Source organism: Crotalus tigris, unplaced genomic scaffold (assembly GCF_016545835.1).
Source record: "Crotalus tigris isolate CLP2741 ecotype Arizona unplaced genomic scaffold, ASM1654583v1 scf7180000020463.618913, whole genome shotgun sequence".
Lineage (NCBI taxonomy): Eukaryota > Metazoa > Chordata > Lepidosauria > Squamata > Viperidae > Crotalus > Crotalus tigris.
The window spans coordinates 304,424-320,604 of NW_024098031.1; the positions used below are offsets into that span (position 1 = coordinate 304,424).

Genomic DNA, 16,181 nt, shown 5'->3' on the forward strand with positions numbered 1-16,181 from the left:
CACCTAAATCTAATAAAAGTGAACTAGAATTATGCATATTATTGAAAGTAAAAATTACAAATTAGTTTGAATATTCAACAGGATATAAAATTAGAACCTGGTAGAACTCTGTAATGTAGACATTGCTGAAAACAAACTGCATTTGGAATATTGCATCCAGTTTTGGTCATCCTGATATGAAAAAGATGTTGAAACTGGAAAAAGTGCAGAGAAGAGCAACAAAGATGATTAAAGCACTGGAGGCTAAAACATATGAAAAATAGTTGCAGGAATTGGGTATGTATAGTTTAATGAAAAGAAGGAAAAGGGGCAACATGACCAATATCTAAGGGGCTGCCATAAAGGGGTCAACCTATTCTCCAAAGCAACTGAAGGTAGAATGGATGGAAACCAATCAAGTAGAGAACCAATCAAGAAATAAGGAGATATTTCCTGACAGTGAGAACAATTAATCAGTGGAACGGTTTCCCTTCAGTGGAATGGTTTGCCTTCAGAACTAGAAGACCCTTCCAATTCTGTTATTCTATTATTCAAATATCTCAATACCATCTTCTGGAGATGATATTTCAAATATGAGGAGAACCACTGCAGGAATACCCTTCCTAAAAAAACTCTTCAGAAAGATATCAAGATCTGTCATATTGAAAATGACTGAAATCAGCAAGATCAGCCCCTCAGATCAAGAAGATAATTTCAGAGCGAAAATCAGGCCTATGACTGAAACACAAATAATATTTATGTGGTAGCAATCTGAGTTAATTCTGTATCAACGTCTACTCAGATACTATTTTTGACAATAATTATCAGGCAAATTGAACATCTTAGAAGTCTTATTAATATGATACTAAACTAATGACATTTGTATTGACCTTAAAAAGATCCTTTTTTTCACTTTACAGTCAACGATCAGCTTTAGGTGAATGTTTAGCTGCTTTTGCTGGTGCTTTTCCTGTGGCATTTTTAGAAACTCATTTGAATAGTCACAATATTTATTCTATGTACAATACCAAGACAACAAGAACAGGTAACTCAGTATGAATTTACTGAATGATCCAGAATTAATTATACTGCATATTTGCTTTTCATTTTATTTTTTTCTTCTTTGATAATGACTAGTGTTGTGAAGCATTTCACTTTCTGTTGGAGCAGCTGCATTTTTTTTTTTTTTTTTTTTTACTGGAATCACATTTTATTCTCATTCTCTAAACCATATGTTAGAAGATGAGTGGATTGCTGTTTTAATTTATCTACTTTCATTTTGGGGCTATTTTTTTTTAAATGAAATCCAGTTAGATGTAATAGTTTAGGACTCTTATTCTGTCAATGAAATTGAAGGAGCATTATTCCCTTTTGTCTCTGAACTCAAAATCTTTTCCAAGAGATTTTAGAAAAATCTTTGTACTTAGAGCAGATTTGAAGAGTCTGAGGAAGATGAAGGAGGAAGAGATTATGCAAAAAAAAAAATATTATGCAAAGCAAAATCATGTGAATACTGAGTCACATACATTCAGAAAATAGACATGGATGATGAGTAATGTTTGGAAATACACACACATATATATATTGTTTGACGTGGTATTATATTAATATGCAATATTGTTCTTCTAGGTTTGCCAAACAGCGTAAAGGAACTTTGTCCAAATATTCCATCTCTGGAAAAATTAATGGAAGAAATTGTGGAATTAGCTGAATCAGGCATTCGCTATACACAAATGCCTCATGTAATGGAAGTTATATTGCCCATGCTTTGTAGTTATATGTCACATTGGTGGGAACATGGACCAGAAAACAGTCATAACAAGAGTGAAATGTGCTGCACAGCATTGACTTCAGATGATATGAATACTCTTCTGGGAAACATTCTAAAAATCATACATAACAATTTGGGCATAGATGAAGGAGCCTGGATGAAGAGATTGGCAGGTAGGAGAAAGTTTTGGTTCATTTTTACCTGCATTTTTAAAAAAAGTATAAAGAAACCGATAAAAGCAAAACCAGCTAATTTCAATAAAAGCATTGCACTTTTTAAAAAGCTAAATGAAATATGAAAGGCAGAGGCTCCAGCTTATCAGAAGATGCATGTGGATTTAATAATAGGAATATAGTTTGCATTTCTTTGAGGACCAAAATTCTAGTAGAGTAACTGTAATATAAATCTGTTGAAAATAGTAACATCTTTAATGTAGTTTTCCCACCTACTAATATGCAGTAAAATTAATGGATTATTTACACAGTGTTTTCGCAGCCTATCATAAGTAAAGTGAAGCCGGAGCTTCTGAAAACACATTTTCTTCCATTGATGGAGAAACTGAAGAAAAAAGCAGCTATGGTGATCGCTGATGAAGAACACTTACGAGCAGAAGGCAGGGGTGATATGTCTGAGGCAGAACTGCTCATCCTAGATGAATTCAATACACTTGCCCGGGACCTTTATGCCTTCTATCCATTGTTAATCAGATTTGTGGACTACAACAGGTACACAGAGAACTACTGTAGTTTTTAAATGCCTTATTTTAAATCACATGATGGGAGCGAGTTCTTAGATCCACAAATTGTAACTGCTCTATTGACTAGAATTTATTAGATGTTTAACATTATTATGAATTAATTTAAGACCAAGGTTTTTTTTAAATCACATGATGGGAGTGAGTTCTTAGATCCACAAATTGTAACTGCTCTATTGGCTAGAATGTATTAGATGTTTAACATTATTATGAATTAATTTAAGACCAAGGTTTTTTTTAAAAAAATTAATGGTATAGGAATGCAGTTTATCAATGCAATATCTCGAATGAATTATTGCTTTATCTAAGGCTACTATAGGTAATTCTTATTGTCTCTTCTTTTACTGATTTCTCTTTTTACCTTTTTTCTCCCTTCTTTTCCTCTTTACCTGGAGATGCTAAGAATCTAATCCTCTTGCTGAGGACTGTGTTCTATAAATCCAGAAAACTGGACTGGACAGCCATTTGTCCGAAATGGTGTAGGGTTTCCTGCCCGAGCAGGGGGTTGGACTAGATGACCTCCAAGATCCCTTCCAACTTTACTATTATTATTATTATTATTATTATTATTATTATTATTATTATTATTATTATTATTATTATATTTTATTATGCTGAAGATTCCGAAGTTTCTTTGTCATTTCTGCTACAAATAGGAGTGATCCCCCCTCCTTTTTTTTTAATTTCAGAGCAAAGTGGCTCAAAGAGCCCAACTCTGAAGCTGAAGATTTGTTTCGCATGGTTGCAGAAGTTTTCATTTACTGGTCGAAATCCCATGTATGTATTTTTTAAATGTCATAACTAAGAGTGTTGATGTCAAGAGTATTGAGCATCAGATACATGCAGAGGTCTCTTGGTGCAACAGCTTCCAGATGAGATGTATAATCCAGTCAAAGTCCTGACCTTTTGTACATATACATGACATTGATATACTCACAAAAGGGATAGGGTTTAGATCACACTGCTGCAAGTGTCATCTTGCTTTTTTGATTCTCCCAATGCTGCTGCTTCAATTGTGAATGTGGATATGTCTATAAAAAAAATAGAAACAGGAAAGAAAGCCACACTCTTGAATGGTTTTATTCTTTTGCAATTTGTTATGCAAAGCTTTACTCTTACATCTTATGAATAAATGGTAGCTATAGATGACATTCATATAGGTCTAAAGCTTTGTCTGGGTTATCTTTTTTTATTCTGATTTTTTTTAAAGGGCTCATTAGAATCAAACCTTCTTCAAGTACTTAACATTTCTTGTCATTATGATACCTTAAGGTTTTTGTTTTATTTGTTTCAAAGTATTTGTCTGGAAAATATTGGAGAAAGTTATTTTCTTTTACAAACAATTTGGAAGGGAGCAATAGGGAAAGTATATTTTCTCAAAAAAAGGATGTTTGCATGTAATAAGTTCAGTTTCGTTGAAAACTTATATAGATTATGATTTGATAATGCAATTGTATAACACTATATAAATTTTAAGATTCAATGTGAAGGAGGCAATGGAAGAGTCAGATAGTGAATTTTGTAATACTTTGTGTTTTTATGTTCTTTGTAACATTACAGAATTTTAAAAGGGAAGAACAGAACTTTGTGGTGCAAAATGAAATCAACAATATGTCTTTTCTTATTACCGACACTAAATCGAAGATGTCCAAGGTATAAGAATTTACAAATACTGCTGCATTTATCAAAATATTTGCTAAAATCTCTAGTTTTTTAAAATAATTAAAGTCTTCCACATATATTGGGATATTGAAATGGTCCAAACATTTTTAGAATATTCTAAATCTTTCCTAAACATGTTATCTGTAGAGATAAAGGTTGTGGAAAGGATGCATATTCCTAGTTTGAAATTTCTTTAACCACTATGAACCAACTCCAAATTTCACATCCATCTACAGGAGGATCACTAGTCCCATTTCATCAGTGTGGAAAATCTGGGTGCAAATGACTATCAAATGTAATTACCACATAACTTGTGTCTTATATAGAAAATAATTATCCTCATTGTTCTGACACACTTCTCTCCCCAACACATTAATTTTATTTCTATCGTTCGGTAGATGTTTTCTCTCTTTTACTAAATATAAATTGTTTTCTCTTTCTAACTTTTTGAAGTACAAAAGCTTAGGTCATGTCCAGCATATCCATTTTTCCAAGAAACATTTTGAAAAACCAAGTTGCTAAGTGACACTGCAGCTTCTCTCTCTTCTGTATCCAGTCTTTTTATCCCTTCCCTGAATTGGGTTGGTTTTTGAGGTTATATCATTATTTTAAAGTGACACTAAAAATGTACACCTGATTAGACATGTCATTTACTGAAGGCCATAAGAAGGATATGCAGTTAATAGGCAGATTCAAGAATTCCTGCTGTCATTGTCATATTTAAAAAGAAACAAAGAAAAATAGATGCAACTGGAATGACATTCAACTGTGAACAATTGTGCTGTATTAACAATATATCATTAAGGAAACCAGTATTATGAGAGCAAAATAATGGCATGATAGTAATGTAGCTGAAAACAATAAGACATAGTGGCAGTATCATAGGAAGTTCCATCTGCTCTGTACAAGTGCAAATAAAAGATCATAATAAAGTTTGTCACAAGAGTGAGCATAAAGACAATACAAATGAAAAATTATATTGCACTTCTAGATTACTGTTATCATTACTGATATAAAACATTTCATGGCAAAGTAATTTCCCTGGTGATTCTTTCTTTTTCATTTCAACTTCCCCAAGAGATAATTATTACTTCCCTTATTTTATAATTTGAGAATGAATTATTACTTCTACATTGCAGACAGCTGTTTCTGATCAAGAAAGAAAAAAAATGAAACGGAAGGGGGATCGTTACTCAACTCAGACTTCTCTGATTGTGGCTGCATTAAAAAGATTGCTTCCTATTGGGCTAAATATTTGTGCACCTGGTGACCAAGAATTAATTGCTCTGGCAAAAAATCGATTGAGCATGGTAGGTTTCCTCTATAAATCATTTCTGTATGTAGAACTTCACTTAATGTACTCAACAACTGTGTAAGATCCTCCTCTTTATGGAGACAGTACTCCTATTGGACTGACGGGGTTGAAAATGCTACAAGAGTTTTGTTACTGTTTATTTATTACTTAGTTATTTATTTATACCTAACTACCTGTCTCACTTGGAGAGAGGGTCTGTGCAGTGTACAATATAATCAATAAAATTAAACATTAAGATCAGAGTAATTTAGGAATAAAAAAATTTAAATTATAAAACAACATTATAAAAAATTCAAAAGATAAAGAATTCCAAGAGTGGATTCTCATGGCACAGTATGTATCCAAAAGCCATATGATATTTGCCTGGCTTATTTCTTCTTAGAAGTTAATTGGTTTCCTGCCATTAAAAATAATGTTAATTACAGGGATTTCTTGTCCATTATTTTACTCTTTTTTTAAACATATGACAACTAGCTTCTTCGGAGACTGGTCTTTTCTTCTGGGACACACTTGGGTGACAACCGGTATATTCAATAAGAATGATATCAGAGAGGAGCAATGTTATCCCTTTCCTATAAACAAGATTCAAAATATTAAAAAAAACATTTTCCAAAGTAAATATGAATTGTGTTGAAGTGGCTTAGATAGCAATAATACCAGATAGCTGCTGTATGCTAACTAAATGGAACTGGTTAAGGAATGGAGAAATCTCTTCCTCTAGATTACTCTTGTTATGCTTGTTACACAAGAATATTTCATCCAAGTAAAGATTGCTCTACTACGGAACTCATAAGAACCAAAATTTATAGTAAGTTTAATCCCATTTTACATATTTATCATGGCATGCCATAATAATGAAAAACTGTAGCTTTCCAAAGTGTCTAGAATTATTTTTCTGAATACCAAAATCTTGGACAGAAGCTAAAATTTCTCTGATTCCCAAAGATGATACTGATCTCACACAAATTAAAAACTATAGGCCAGTAGTTCTCAACTTTTCTAATGCCGCGACCCCATAATACAGTTCCCCATGTTGTGGTGACCCCAAACCACTTATACATCACCGGGTGCCAGGGGCATGGCCAAAGAAAAGGGGGAAAAATGGCGGATAGCCTTGTTTGGCGACCCCCGTGAAATGGTCGTTCGACCCCAAATGGGGTCCCGACCCACAGGTTGAGAACCACTGCTATAGGCCAATATCACTATTAAATGTGGACTACAAAATATTTACAGCAATAGTGGAAAGAATGAAGAAATTTTTGAATGAATTTATTTATTATTTATTTATTTATGAGACTTATATACCGCTTTAAGTGCAAGCACTCTCTAAACGGTGTACACCAGTAAGCAATGTATATATATATTTACATTGCCCCCAACAATCTGGGTCCTCATTTTACCTACCCCGGAGGATGGAAGGCTGAGTCAACCTTGAGCCGGTGAGATTTGAACCGCTGAATTTATTCATTCAGATCAAAATGGCTTTTTGCCTAAAAGACAGATAAAGAATAACTTAAGAATTATTTTTAAGTGTGTTAGAATACTATGAAAAACATCTGGGGAAACAAATGGCATTGATATTTTTGGATGCACAAAAAGCTTTTGATAATCTTAATTGGCAATTTATGTTTCATCAATTGCGAGTGATGGACTTCGGTGAAAATTTTATAAATGCAATTCAAGCAATTTACAAGAAACAATCAGCAAAGATACTTATAAATGGAGACTATACAGATAATTTTGAGATTAGGAAGGGTACAAGACAGGGATGTCCACTGTCTCCCTTGTTATTTATTCTTACACTGGAAGTGTTGGCCAGGAATATTAGACAAGAAGGGGAGATCAAAGGACTGGAGATAAAAGATCAGAAATATAAATTTTAAGCTTTTGCAGATGATTTGGTTTTTATTTTGGAGGAGCTTTGGAAACAGCCACTAAATTATTGCAGAAAATACAGGAATTTGGAGAAGTGGCTGGGTTGAAAATAAATAGGGAAAAGTCTAAAGTACTTACAAGAAATTTAACAGAAAAACAGAAAGCTCAATTTGTGGAAAAAACAAATCTCCAGATAGTTAAAAAAGTTAAATACTTAGGTATTTATTTAACATCAAAATGTATAACAATAAAAGAAGATAACTATGGAAGATTATTGAATCAAATAAAAATGGATTTGGAGAAATGGAAAAACTTTCAATTATCATTACTAGGAAGGATAGCGACTATTAAGATGAATATCCTACCCAAATTGCTATTTTTATTTCAGACGGTTCCTGTTAAACTAAGCCAGAAATTTTTTTATGACTTAAACACAACAATAATGAGATTTATATGGCAAGGAAAAAAAGCAAGAATTAAAATTAAACTGCTACAAGAATCAAAAGACAGAGGGGGCTTTGGGCTCCCAGACTAGAGACTTTATTACCAAGCCACTATTTTGTTGTGGCTTAAAGAATAGATCACACTGAGAAATAAATGACTTCTCTACTTAGAGGGACATGATTTGCAACTGGGTTGGCATGCTTTCCTTTGGTACAAGAAAAACAAAGTACATAAATACTTCCAAACTCATGCCATAAGGAATGTATTACTTTCAGAGTGGGAGATAGTTAAAAAGAAAATTTATATGAAAATACTGAGTGGCTTTACACAATGGAAGCATTTGCGTATCTGAATTTAATTAACTATGACAAACTTGTGGCCTATAAAGACATTTTAGATAAAGAAGGAAAACTTAAAGATAGGCAAGAACTTCAACAAACTGGCATTGATTTAACATGGTGGTCATACTTGCAAATTCAAACAAGAAATGAAAAAGATGTAAAAGTAATGGGATTTTACAAAGAACAGACATCACTAGATAAAATACTTTTGAAAACAGATGAAAATCTGATTAAGAAACTTTATAAATTCAGTATTTAGGAGTATATATTATAGCTTCTAATGTTAAATTGTATAAAAATAATTATGAGACATTATGGGTTAAAGTGCAAAAGGATTTAAATGATTGGAAAAAATTACAGTTATCTTTGTTGGGGAGAATCTCAGCAGTTAAAATGAATATTCTTCCTAAGTTTCTTTTCTTGTTTCAAATGATACCTATTTTGAAAAAAGATGTTAATTTGGAGGAATGGCAGAAGGGGATTAATAAGTTTATTTGGGCAGAGAAAAAACCAAGAGTTAAGTTTAAGATTATACAAGATGCACAGGAAAGAGGAGGACTTAAGGCGCCTAATTTAAAATTGTATTATGATGCGGTGGCTTTAACGCTGATTAGTGATTGGCTCAACTTAACAAATAAAAATATCCTTTCTCTTGAGGGATGGGATTTATTATATGGATGGCATACATATTTAATTTATGACAAAAAAGTAGATCAGGTTTTTAAATCCAATATTTTGAGGTGCTTTGTTGCATGTCTGGAAGAAGTATTATTATAGGTTAAATTATAAGATTCCAATTTGGGGGATTCCTGGACACGAGATAGAGGGAATATCTAGGGGTGTGAATTTGGATAGGATTTCTTAGAAGGAATTAATTAGCTTGGTAGGGAAGGATTGACAACTAAAGTCTTTAACTGAGCTGAAGCAAGAAAATATTGTACACTCTTGGTTTCAGTATAATCAATTGTTAGTTAGGTGGAGTTTAGATCAAAAGGTTGGTATTACTTTAGAGGATGTGAATTTGGTAAAACAGATTAAAGATCAAACTTGAGCCCATATAAAGAGAATTTATAATGTTTTAATAGAATTGGATTCTGAAATGGAGTTAGTTAAAGATTGTATGGTTAAATGGGCTCAAAATATTCAAGAGCCGATTTTATTGGATACATGGGAGACAATTTGGGTTAGAAATGTAAAATTTACCCAAGCGCAAAATTTAAGAGAAAATTTTTGTAAAATTTTTTATAGATGGCATTTGGATCCCCAAAAGTTGTCCCGCATGTATCCCAATGACAAAAAGTATGTTATAGATTGTTTGATAGTATAGTCGGGTAATGTTAGTTAGATTATGATTGTTTATTTGTTACTCTGTAATCAGCTCTGGGAAGTGGGGGAGGGGGGAAGGGGTGGGAGGGGTTTGGGTTGTATTGTATTAAATTTGTAAAACTTTTAATAAAAAAAAAGAAACTCTATAAATTCCTGCTAAACTGGAAGATGGAAGAAGAACAAGTGAAAGAAACAATGATAGTGTGGGCAAAGAATTTTTGTTATTCTATAGATTTAGAAGATTGGCAAAAACCGAAATATTAAATTTAACTAAAGCAGCTGCATATAAGGAAAACTTATACTGTATAAAATGTTTTATAGATGGCACATGACACCAGTTAGATTAGAGAAAATGTTTAAAAATGTATCAAATACAGTATGTGTTGGAAATGTAAACAACAACCAGGCACTTATTACCATCTCTGGTGGATATGTCCTAATGTTAAAAAATTTTGGTTTAAGATCCATATGTGGCCATATGTGAAAGCCCTCCCAGAGGGAGAGGTGATTGGGAAAATACTGGAATGTGCAGAAATGAATAGACTAACAATGACAATTAAAGATAAGACAGAGTCAGACTACTATGAAATCTGGGGAACTTTTTATGATTGGCTGAAAAGTTAAAAGGTTAAAAGATAGTTAACATCAATTTAGATGGAAGAAGAAGGAGCAGATAAGGAGGGAGACCCAGGCGACACAGTATTGAATAACTGGAGGTTGTATAAATGTTTATAGAAGTATATACCGAGAAGGTTAGATAAATAGAAGTATTAATCTTATTGTATATAATACAGATAGGGAAATTTGGAGAGAGGAGTTGCTCGGACATTACCCCTGAATTGTATCTGAAGAGGGATGAGAGGGAAGAATGGAGAGGAGAGAGAGAAGAGTAAAGGCCGGGAGAAGGATCTAGGAAGGTTGGAGGAAGAGGAAAGGGGAGGAGAGTGGTGAAGGAGAGGAGAGGAAGAAGAGGGAAGTAGGGAAGAGAAGAAAGGGAGAAAGAAGGTAGAGAAGAAGGAGTGTGGATACGGTGAAAGGGGAAATGGGCGAGCAACACCAAAAGTCATGTGTATGTATTTATTTCATTTTGTTAAAAGTATTTTGTATGTGAGTGTGGAGGGAATGTATGTTAACATCTGATAAGTATTACGGTATATGTATGGGGGAGAGTTTGGAAAAATAAAAAATTATTAATAAAAAAAATTCCACTTTTGTGTTATCCCTTTCCCCTGGTCTAACCCTTTTGCATGTTTCCCGTTGTCTTATGCTTTTTGACCCTATCCGCTTATCTTTATAAAAGTCAATAAAAATATATATTTTTTAAAAAAATTATTTTTCTGCAAGGGATATTCCCTCCTTATATAATATTTTTCAGTAAAATATTTGGTATATTTTTTTGACAGAAGGACACCGAGGATGAAGTTCGAGATATTATTCGCAACAACCTTCATTTACAGGGCAAGGTAATTTTCAAGTATTAACAAGTTTTGCCTCTGACCTAATCTTTCGAACAGCAAATTATATATGAGTGCAGGTTAATACATATATGTATATATCTGTTCATGTATCCATATGCACACACCAGGTGTAGAGCCAAAAATAGTACAAATGTCTATGAAATGTAAACAAAGATTCTGATGGTCTCATAAAGTTAAACATGTGCTAAATAAGTGCAGTGATTTATTAGATTATCACAGTAATTTCAGATACTATAATTGTTTGGTCATTCATAATTTGAGACATATTTTTAGTACCTCAATATATTTTCTTGCAGCTTGAAGATCCTGCAATTAGATGGCAGGTGGCCCTTTACAAAGATCTACCGAACAGAACTGATATCACTTCAGATCCAGAAAAGACTGTAGAGCGGGTTCTGGATATAGCTAATGTACTTTTCCATCTGGAACAGGTTAGATGTATTATTGACATTTTAATATTAATTTGTTTTACATATTCAGTAGTGTACTGTGGAAAAATGTCCTGCTGATATACTTATTTTGCATTGAAAGTATTTATTTTATATTATGTTCTTCCAAAAATTTATTGTATTCCATGAATATGCTAGTAGTCCTTGCTTAACAACCTTTCATTAAGATTCTTCACTCATCCCTACCAGGAAACACACCTCTCCCCATGATGAGGCACCATAACAGGATCTGGAGGTGCACAGGAGGGAGAAGCAGTATAGTCCATCCATTGTTTATGCCTGGGTGAATATCCAAAGTATTAATCAGGAAACAAAAGAACGTGAAGTCATTAGTCTGAAGCATGGATACAAGGCATCTTGGCTTTCTTATACCAACTGAAGTGGCATACAAAGACATTTAAAGTAGCAGTTTTTTAAAAGGCATAATGATAAATTTGCTTTCAAAAAAGGGGGAATGCCTTCTTGAAGTTCCTTTACTCTTTTGGATCTTGGTAATAGTTAGAATTCAATTTAGAATCCTCAAATGAGGTATATTTAAGTAAACAGGGCTTTCTTCCTTAACCAAGTCAAGGCAACAACAACAACAACAAAATCTCTGCAACTTGAATGTGTGGGAATCTCCCATTAAAATATCTTTGGATTGGGAAAATCATTGTTATTCTGTTCTGGGTGAAAAACATTAATCCTCATCTACACACAGTCACCGTTCTCTTCTTAATGTGACTGTATTATAATTTCAAAATATTTACACTTTTTCAAGTGACATATTTTTATATATAGTTTAATATCCTTTCTTTTACCCACATAAGTAAAATTAAATGCATCATTTTGATTTTTTTCTACTTCATGTATTATTTTCTTTTATTATTTCCAGAACTTCTCTAATCGTGGATGGAAATGTTTCAGAATGGGAAGTATAGAGTATATGCTTATATATTAATTATGTTAGGAATGTATTGGTTTTGCCTTTAATCATTTTGTTTATGCATTTTGATGTGTTAAATCTCTAAATATCTGATTTGTGATTATATTTTAAGTGCAATTTCTCCCAACTTGCTTGCTCCACTTTGATTTATTCTTTTGTTTGAAAGGTTTTGCACTTAATCTGACTGACGTTTTTTGTATTACACTTTTATCTCTTTCTTTGTCTCAATTATGACATTCACAATTCCTTGTTTGGGTTTCAGTTATTCAGTGTACTAATAAATTTATTTTATGTCCTCACAATGTGTGCTTTAAGTTATAAAGTTTGTTTTACTATAAAGAGCACTCAAACTTTTCATATATCCTTCAACGATGAATCACATAGGCATGCTATAATTTTGTTCTATGTTCAGAGTAAATATTTATTTATTCAATTTCTATAGCTGCACATTAAATTAGTCAATGGCATTTTCTACTATGCAGTACATAGTATGTATTTAGTATGTAGTGACATTAATAATGGAAAAAATCTACTACAAAGGAACAGAATTAGTACAATTGTTACTTTTATAACAATATGGTCATGCTTTATAGAATAGACAAATGACACTCTACTTGCGTGGACAACAAAGCAAAACAAAGAATGAAGACAATTAATTTAATACAGAAATAGTAACAGTAACGTAGAAATGGGCAACCAATAACTCAGTCTGTAATGCATTCTATTGATCATTTTGCCACTCACCATCTCAAGAATCCTATGTAATTCTCTATATGGAAAATTATATGCTCACCCTGGTTATTTCAGAAGACATTCAAACTGAAGTGCTGTGAGCATAATTCAGAAATATCTGAGATAATCTTGCAATCACCTCACCTATTCTTTTAGTAAACTTGTAAAACAGATTATTCTGCCTATTTTTGGATTTTTATCCTGCTGTTTTGTTGGCACATTCAGGGTGGCTTACAGAAAAAAGGCAAAATATAAAATGTAACAAACATTCTAAAAATAAAATCAATATCAATTAAAAAATCACAGTTAAAAGCTTGGGGAAAAATAGGCAGTTTTCTCATTTTCCTAAATAATGGGAAAGTGAAGACCAAGTATACTTCTGTAGGGTCCTCGGTGCTCTTTGAGGTTCATGGTTTTCTTACAGACATTTCATTACCAAACTAGGTAACATCATCAATGGTAATTAGCACTGATGATGTCACCAAGTTTGGTAATGCAAGAAAACCACCAAGTTCAGAGACCACCAAGGAACTGACAGTTCAACTCTGAGCTGCAAATATGCTCTTGCAAATGAAGGTAAATATACGTGTCCCAGGATAATGTTATAGGATCCAATCCAAGTCAGTTACCAGGAACAAAAAAATATTCTTCCAAGCTTTTGGGCTCATGCTGGAATCCATAATCAGGAAACTTCTCTCTCTCTGCAGAATGTGTGCACTGGGCTGTCCTATGTGCTGCATTTGTATAGTTTCTGGTTGGATGTAGCTTTTAGTTGTTAATTGGGTGTTGATGGCTGGCCAATAAGTGGTTAATTGTCATTTCCTTGTGCCGTTGCATAAGTATATGATTTACCTGATTTATGCATAGAACAGACCAGTGCACAGTTTCTGGAGAGAGAGAAGTTTCCTGATGATGGATCCAGCACAAGCCTGAAAGCTTGGAAGAATAAATCTTTGGTCCCAGTGATCAACTCAGAATGGATCTTGCAAATATTCCCTCCTATCAGCAAGTATACTTCCTTGGGAAGTGCATTCCACAACCTGAAAGCCACAACAAAGAAGGAAATTTGTTTCCCAAATGAGCAATACACTTAATGACTGCAATTGGGACTATTGTTAAGTTATGTAATCATTAAATGAAATATCAAGTGATTATGTCTGACTTACAACATCAGTTCTGCTATGATCATTAAGCAAATCACTTGCAGCTGTTAAGCATGATGTTACATGACTGCGACTTGCAAATTTCTGCTGGCTACCTCATTGACTTCACTTGGTGGCAACTGGCTAGGAAGGTTGCAAATGGTGATCATATGACCATGGGATGCTATGATGATTGTAAGATTCTATATTAGTTGGATAAATCTACTTTTTCAGCATTATCAAAAGTTTGAGTAATCGCTGAATGAGACATGAATGAATTATTTGACGACTACTTGCATATAGAAACAAAAGAATTTTTTTTCTAATTTCTTTATGTACAATAAGTGAATCAGAAAATATAGAACAAAATAGAACATTCTTTTAGGTATGTAGATTAATCTTTGTGACTTTAGTCCTGTTTTCACATGTATACTCATGTATATACTTAAAATTTCCAAAATCAGAATTTAAAAGCGAATTATTGCTGTGGTATAGTTTGATTAAAACTTCCCAGTGGGATGCGAGAAAGTTAAGTATGCATATATATCTGGAATTTAACAATTTAATCTATGATTGTCAATAGTTTGACAAAGATTGACTACAGTTTTAAAATATTGTACTCTTAGTTTGCAGCTTATACAATATTTGGTTATACCCAAATCATATAAATGCTTGTTTTCTCTATTATTAAAGTTACTAGAGCAAAAGATAATAATTAAAATGGTTCTCGACCAATATATTTAGGAGTTTATGCTGGATTTCAGCTAACTTGAAGTTCTAACATTTACAAAATTTCATTTTTAGCAGCAAAATCCTATGCATATTAACTAAAAAGTTAAAATAAAATTTATTTATTTTATTTATTTGTTTTTCATCCTGCCTCTATTATTGTTTATAAATATCTTAAGGTGACAAAAATACCTAATACTTCTTCCTCTTCCTGCCTCCCCACAACAATCCTGTGAGATGGATTGGGTTGAGTGACTGTTTAATTCAGTTTCATTCACATTAATTCACATTCAGTTTAATGGGATTTACTCCCTAATAAAGGGTGTGAAATGGCAGCCTTATACCTTTAAATAAATAAGCATCTATTAAGTGATTTCTGATTTTCATTTTTTTTATTCTATAGGTTGAGCATCCTCAAAGGTCAAAAAAGGCAGTATGGCATAAACTCTTGTCCAAACAGAGAAAAAGAGCTGTGGTGGCTTGCTTCAGAATGGCGCCACTATATAATCTTCCACGGTATGTGTGATCTGTACAGAGATGAGAAACACAACAAAACCACAGTGCAAAGTTCAGTAGCATTAATAACTTTAGAAAAAAGAAATGTCAGAAGGATATAGCACTACTGTCAATTCTGAAAGTCTGTTCACTGGGACTTTATTTCTTCATATAAATTAGCTAAGAAATATATGCTGCTTCTGTATTCAGTGATAGATATTTTATATAGTAAATATTTTGAATATCCAATAAGTGGACATACATTTAAAAATACATATATTTTGTTGACTTTTTTTAAGGCACCGAGCTGTCAATCTTTTTCTTCAGGGATATGAAAAGTCCTGGGTGGAAACAGAAGACCATTATTTTGAAGATACGTTGATAGAAGACTTAGCAGTATGTTAGAATTGATTCAACTGGTTATTTGTTTTGAATGGTATTGTAGTATGCAATCTGGTCAAATTCAGCCATTAGTAAACTATGAATTTGCTTGTTATTTTGGTAATGCCATGGTTTTTAATTTTATCAAAAAATGAAACAAAACCAAAAATAAAAAAGTTCAAAAATAGTGGGAGATACTACAATTTATATGTCCTGCTTCTTGTAGACTGCAAGAAATCCTTTTGAGGCTACCTTGGATATCTTGAATTTTGTGCATTGAGATGCATAAACTAAATATATATGCTATTTTTGTTCCTTTTCAGCACTACAGTTGTTACTCTAACATTACATTTGCCAGTATAATTATAGAAGTCAGTTCTAAC

At 32.8% G+C, this 16,181-nt stretch overlaps 1 protein-coding gene across 13 annotated transcripts in view; it reads left to right on the forward strand.

Moving 5' to 3' along the window:
- RYR2 (ryanodine receptor 2) overlaps nt 1-16,181 on the forward strand; it is a 302,536-nt gene that overhangs the window by 223,646 nt on the left and 62,709 nt on the right. For 8 of the 13 annotated variants that reach the window (XM_039366919.1, XM_039366921.1, XM_039366922.1 and 5 more), the window contains 11 exons: nt 900-1,024; nt 1,609-1,923; nt 2,235-2,475; nt 3,194-3,281; nt 4,065-4,157; nt 5,306-5,476; nt 10,871-10,930; nt 11,242-11,376; nt 12,269-12,304; nt 15,326-15,438; nt 15,717-15,813. In XM_039366919.1, coding sequence (XP_039222853.1) covers nt 900-1,024; nt 1,609-1,923; nt 2,235-2,475; nt 3,194-3,281; nt 4,065-4,157; nt 5,306-5,476; nt 10,871-10,930; nt 11,242-11,376; nt 12,269-12,304; nt 15,326-15,438; nt 15,717-15,813 — 1,474 coding nt within the window. The remainder of the gene's footprint in view (nt 1-899; nt 1,025-1,608; nt 1,924-2,234; nt 2,476-3,193; nt 3,282-4,064; nt 4,158-5,305; nt 5,477-10,870; nt 10,931-11,241; nt 11,377-12,268; nt 12,305-15,325; nt 15,439-15,716; nt 15,814-16,181) is intronic. The other 5 variants (XM_039366925.1, XM_039366926.1, XM_039366928.1 and 2 more) reach the window with 1 other exon arrangement.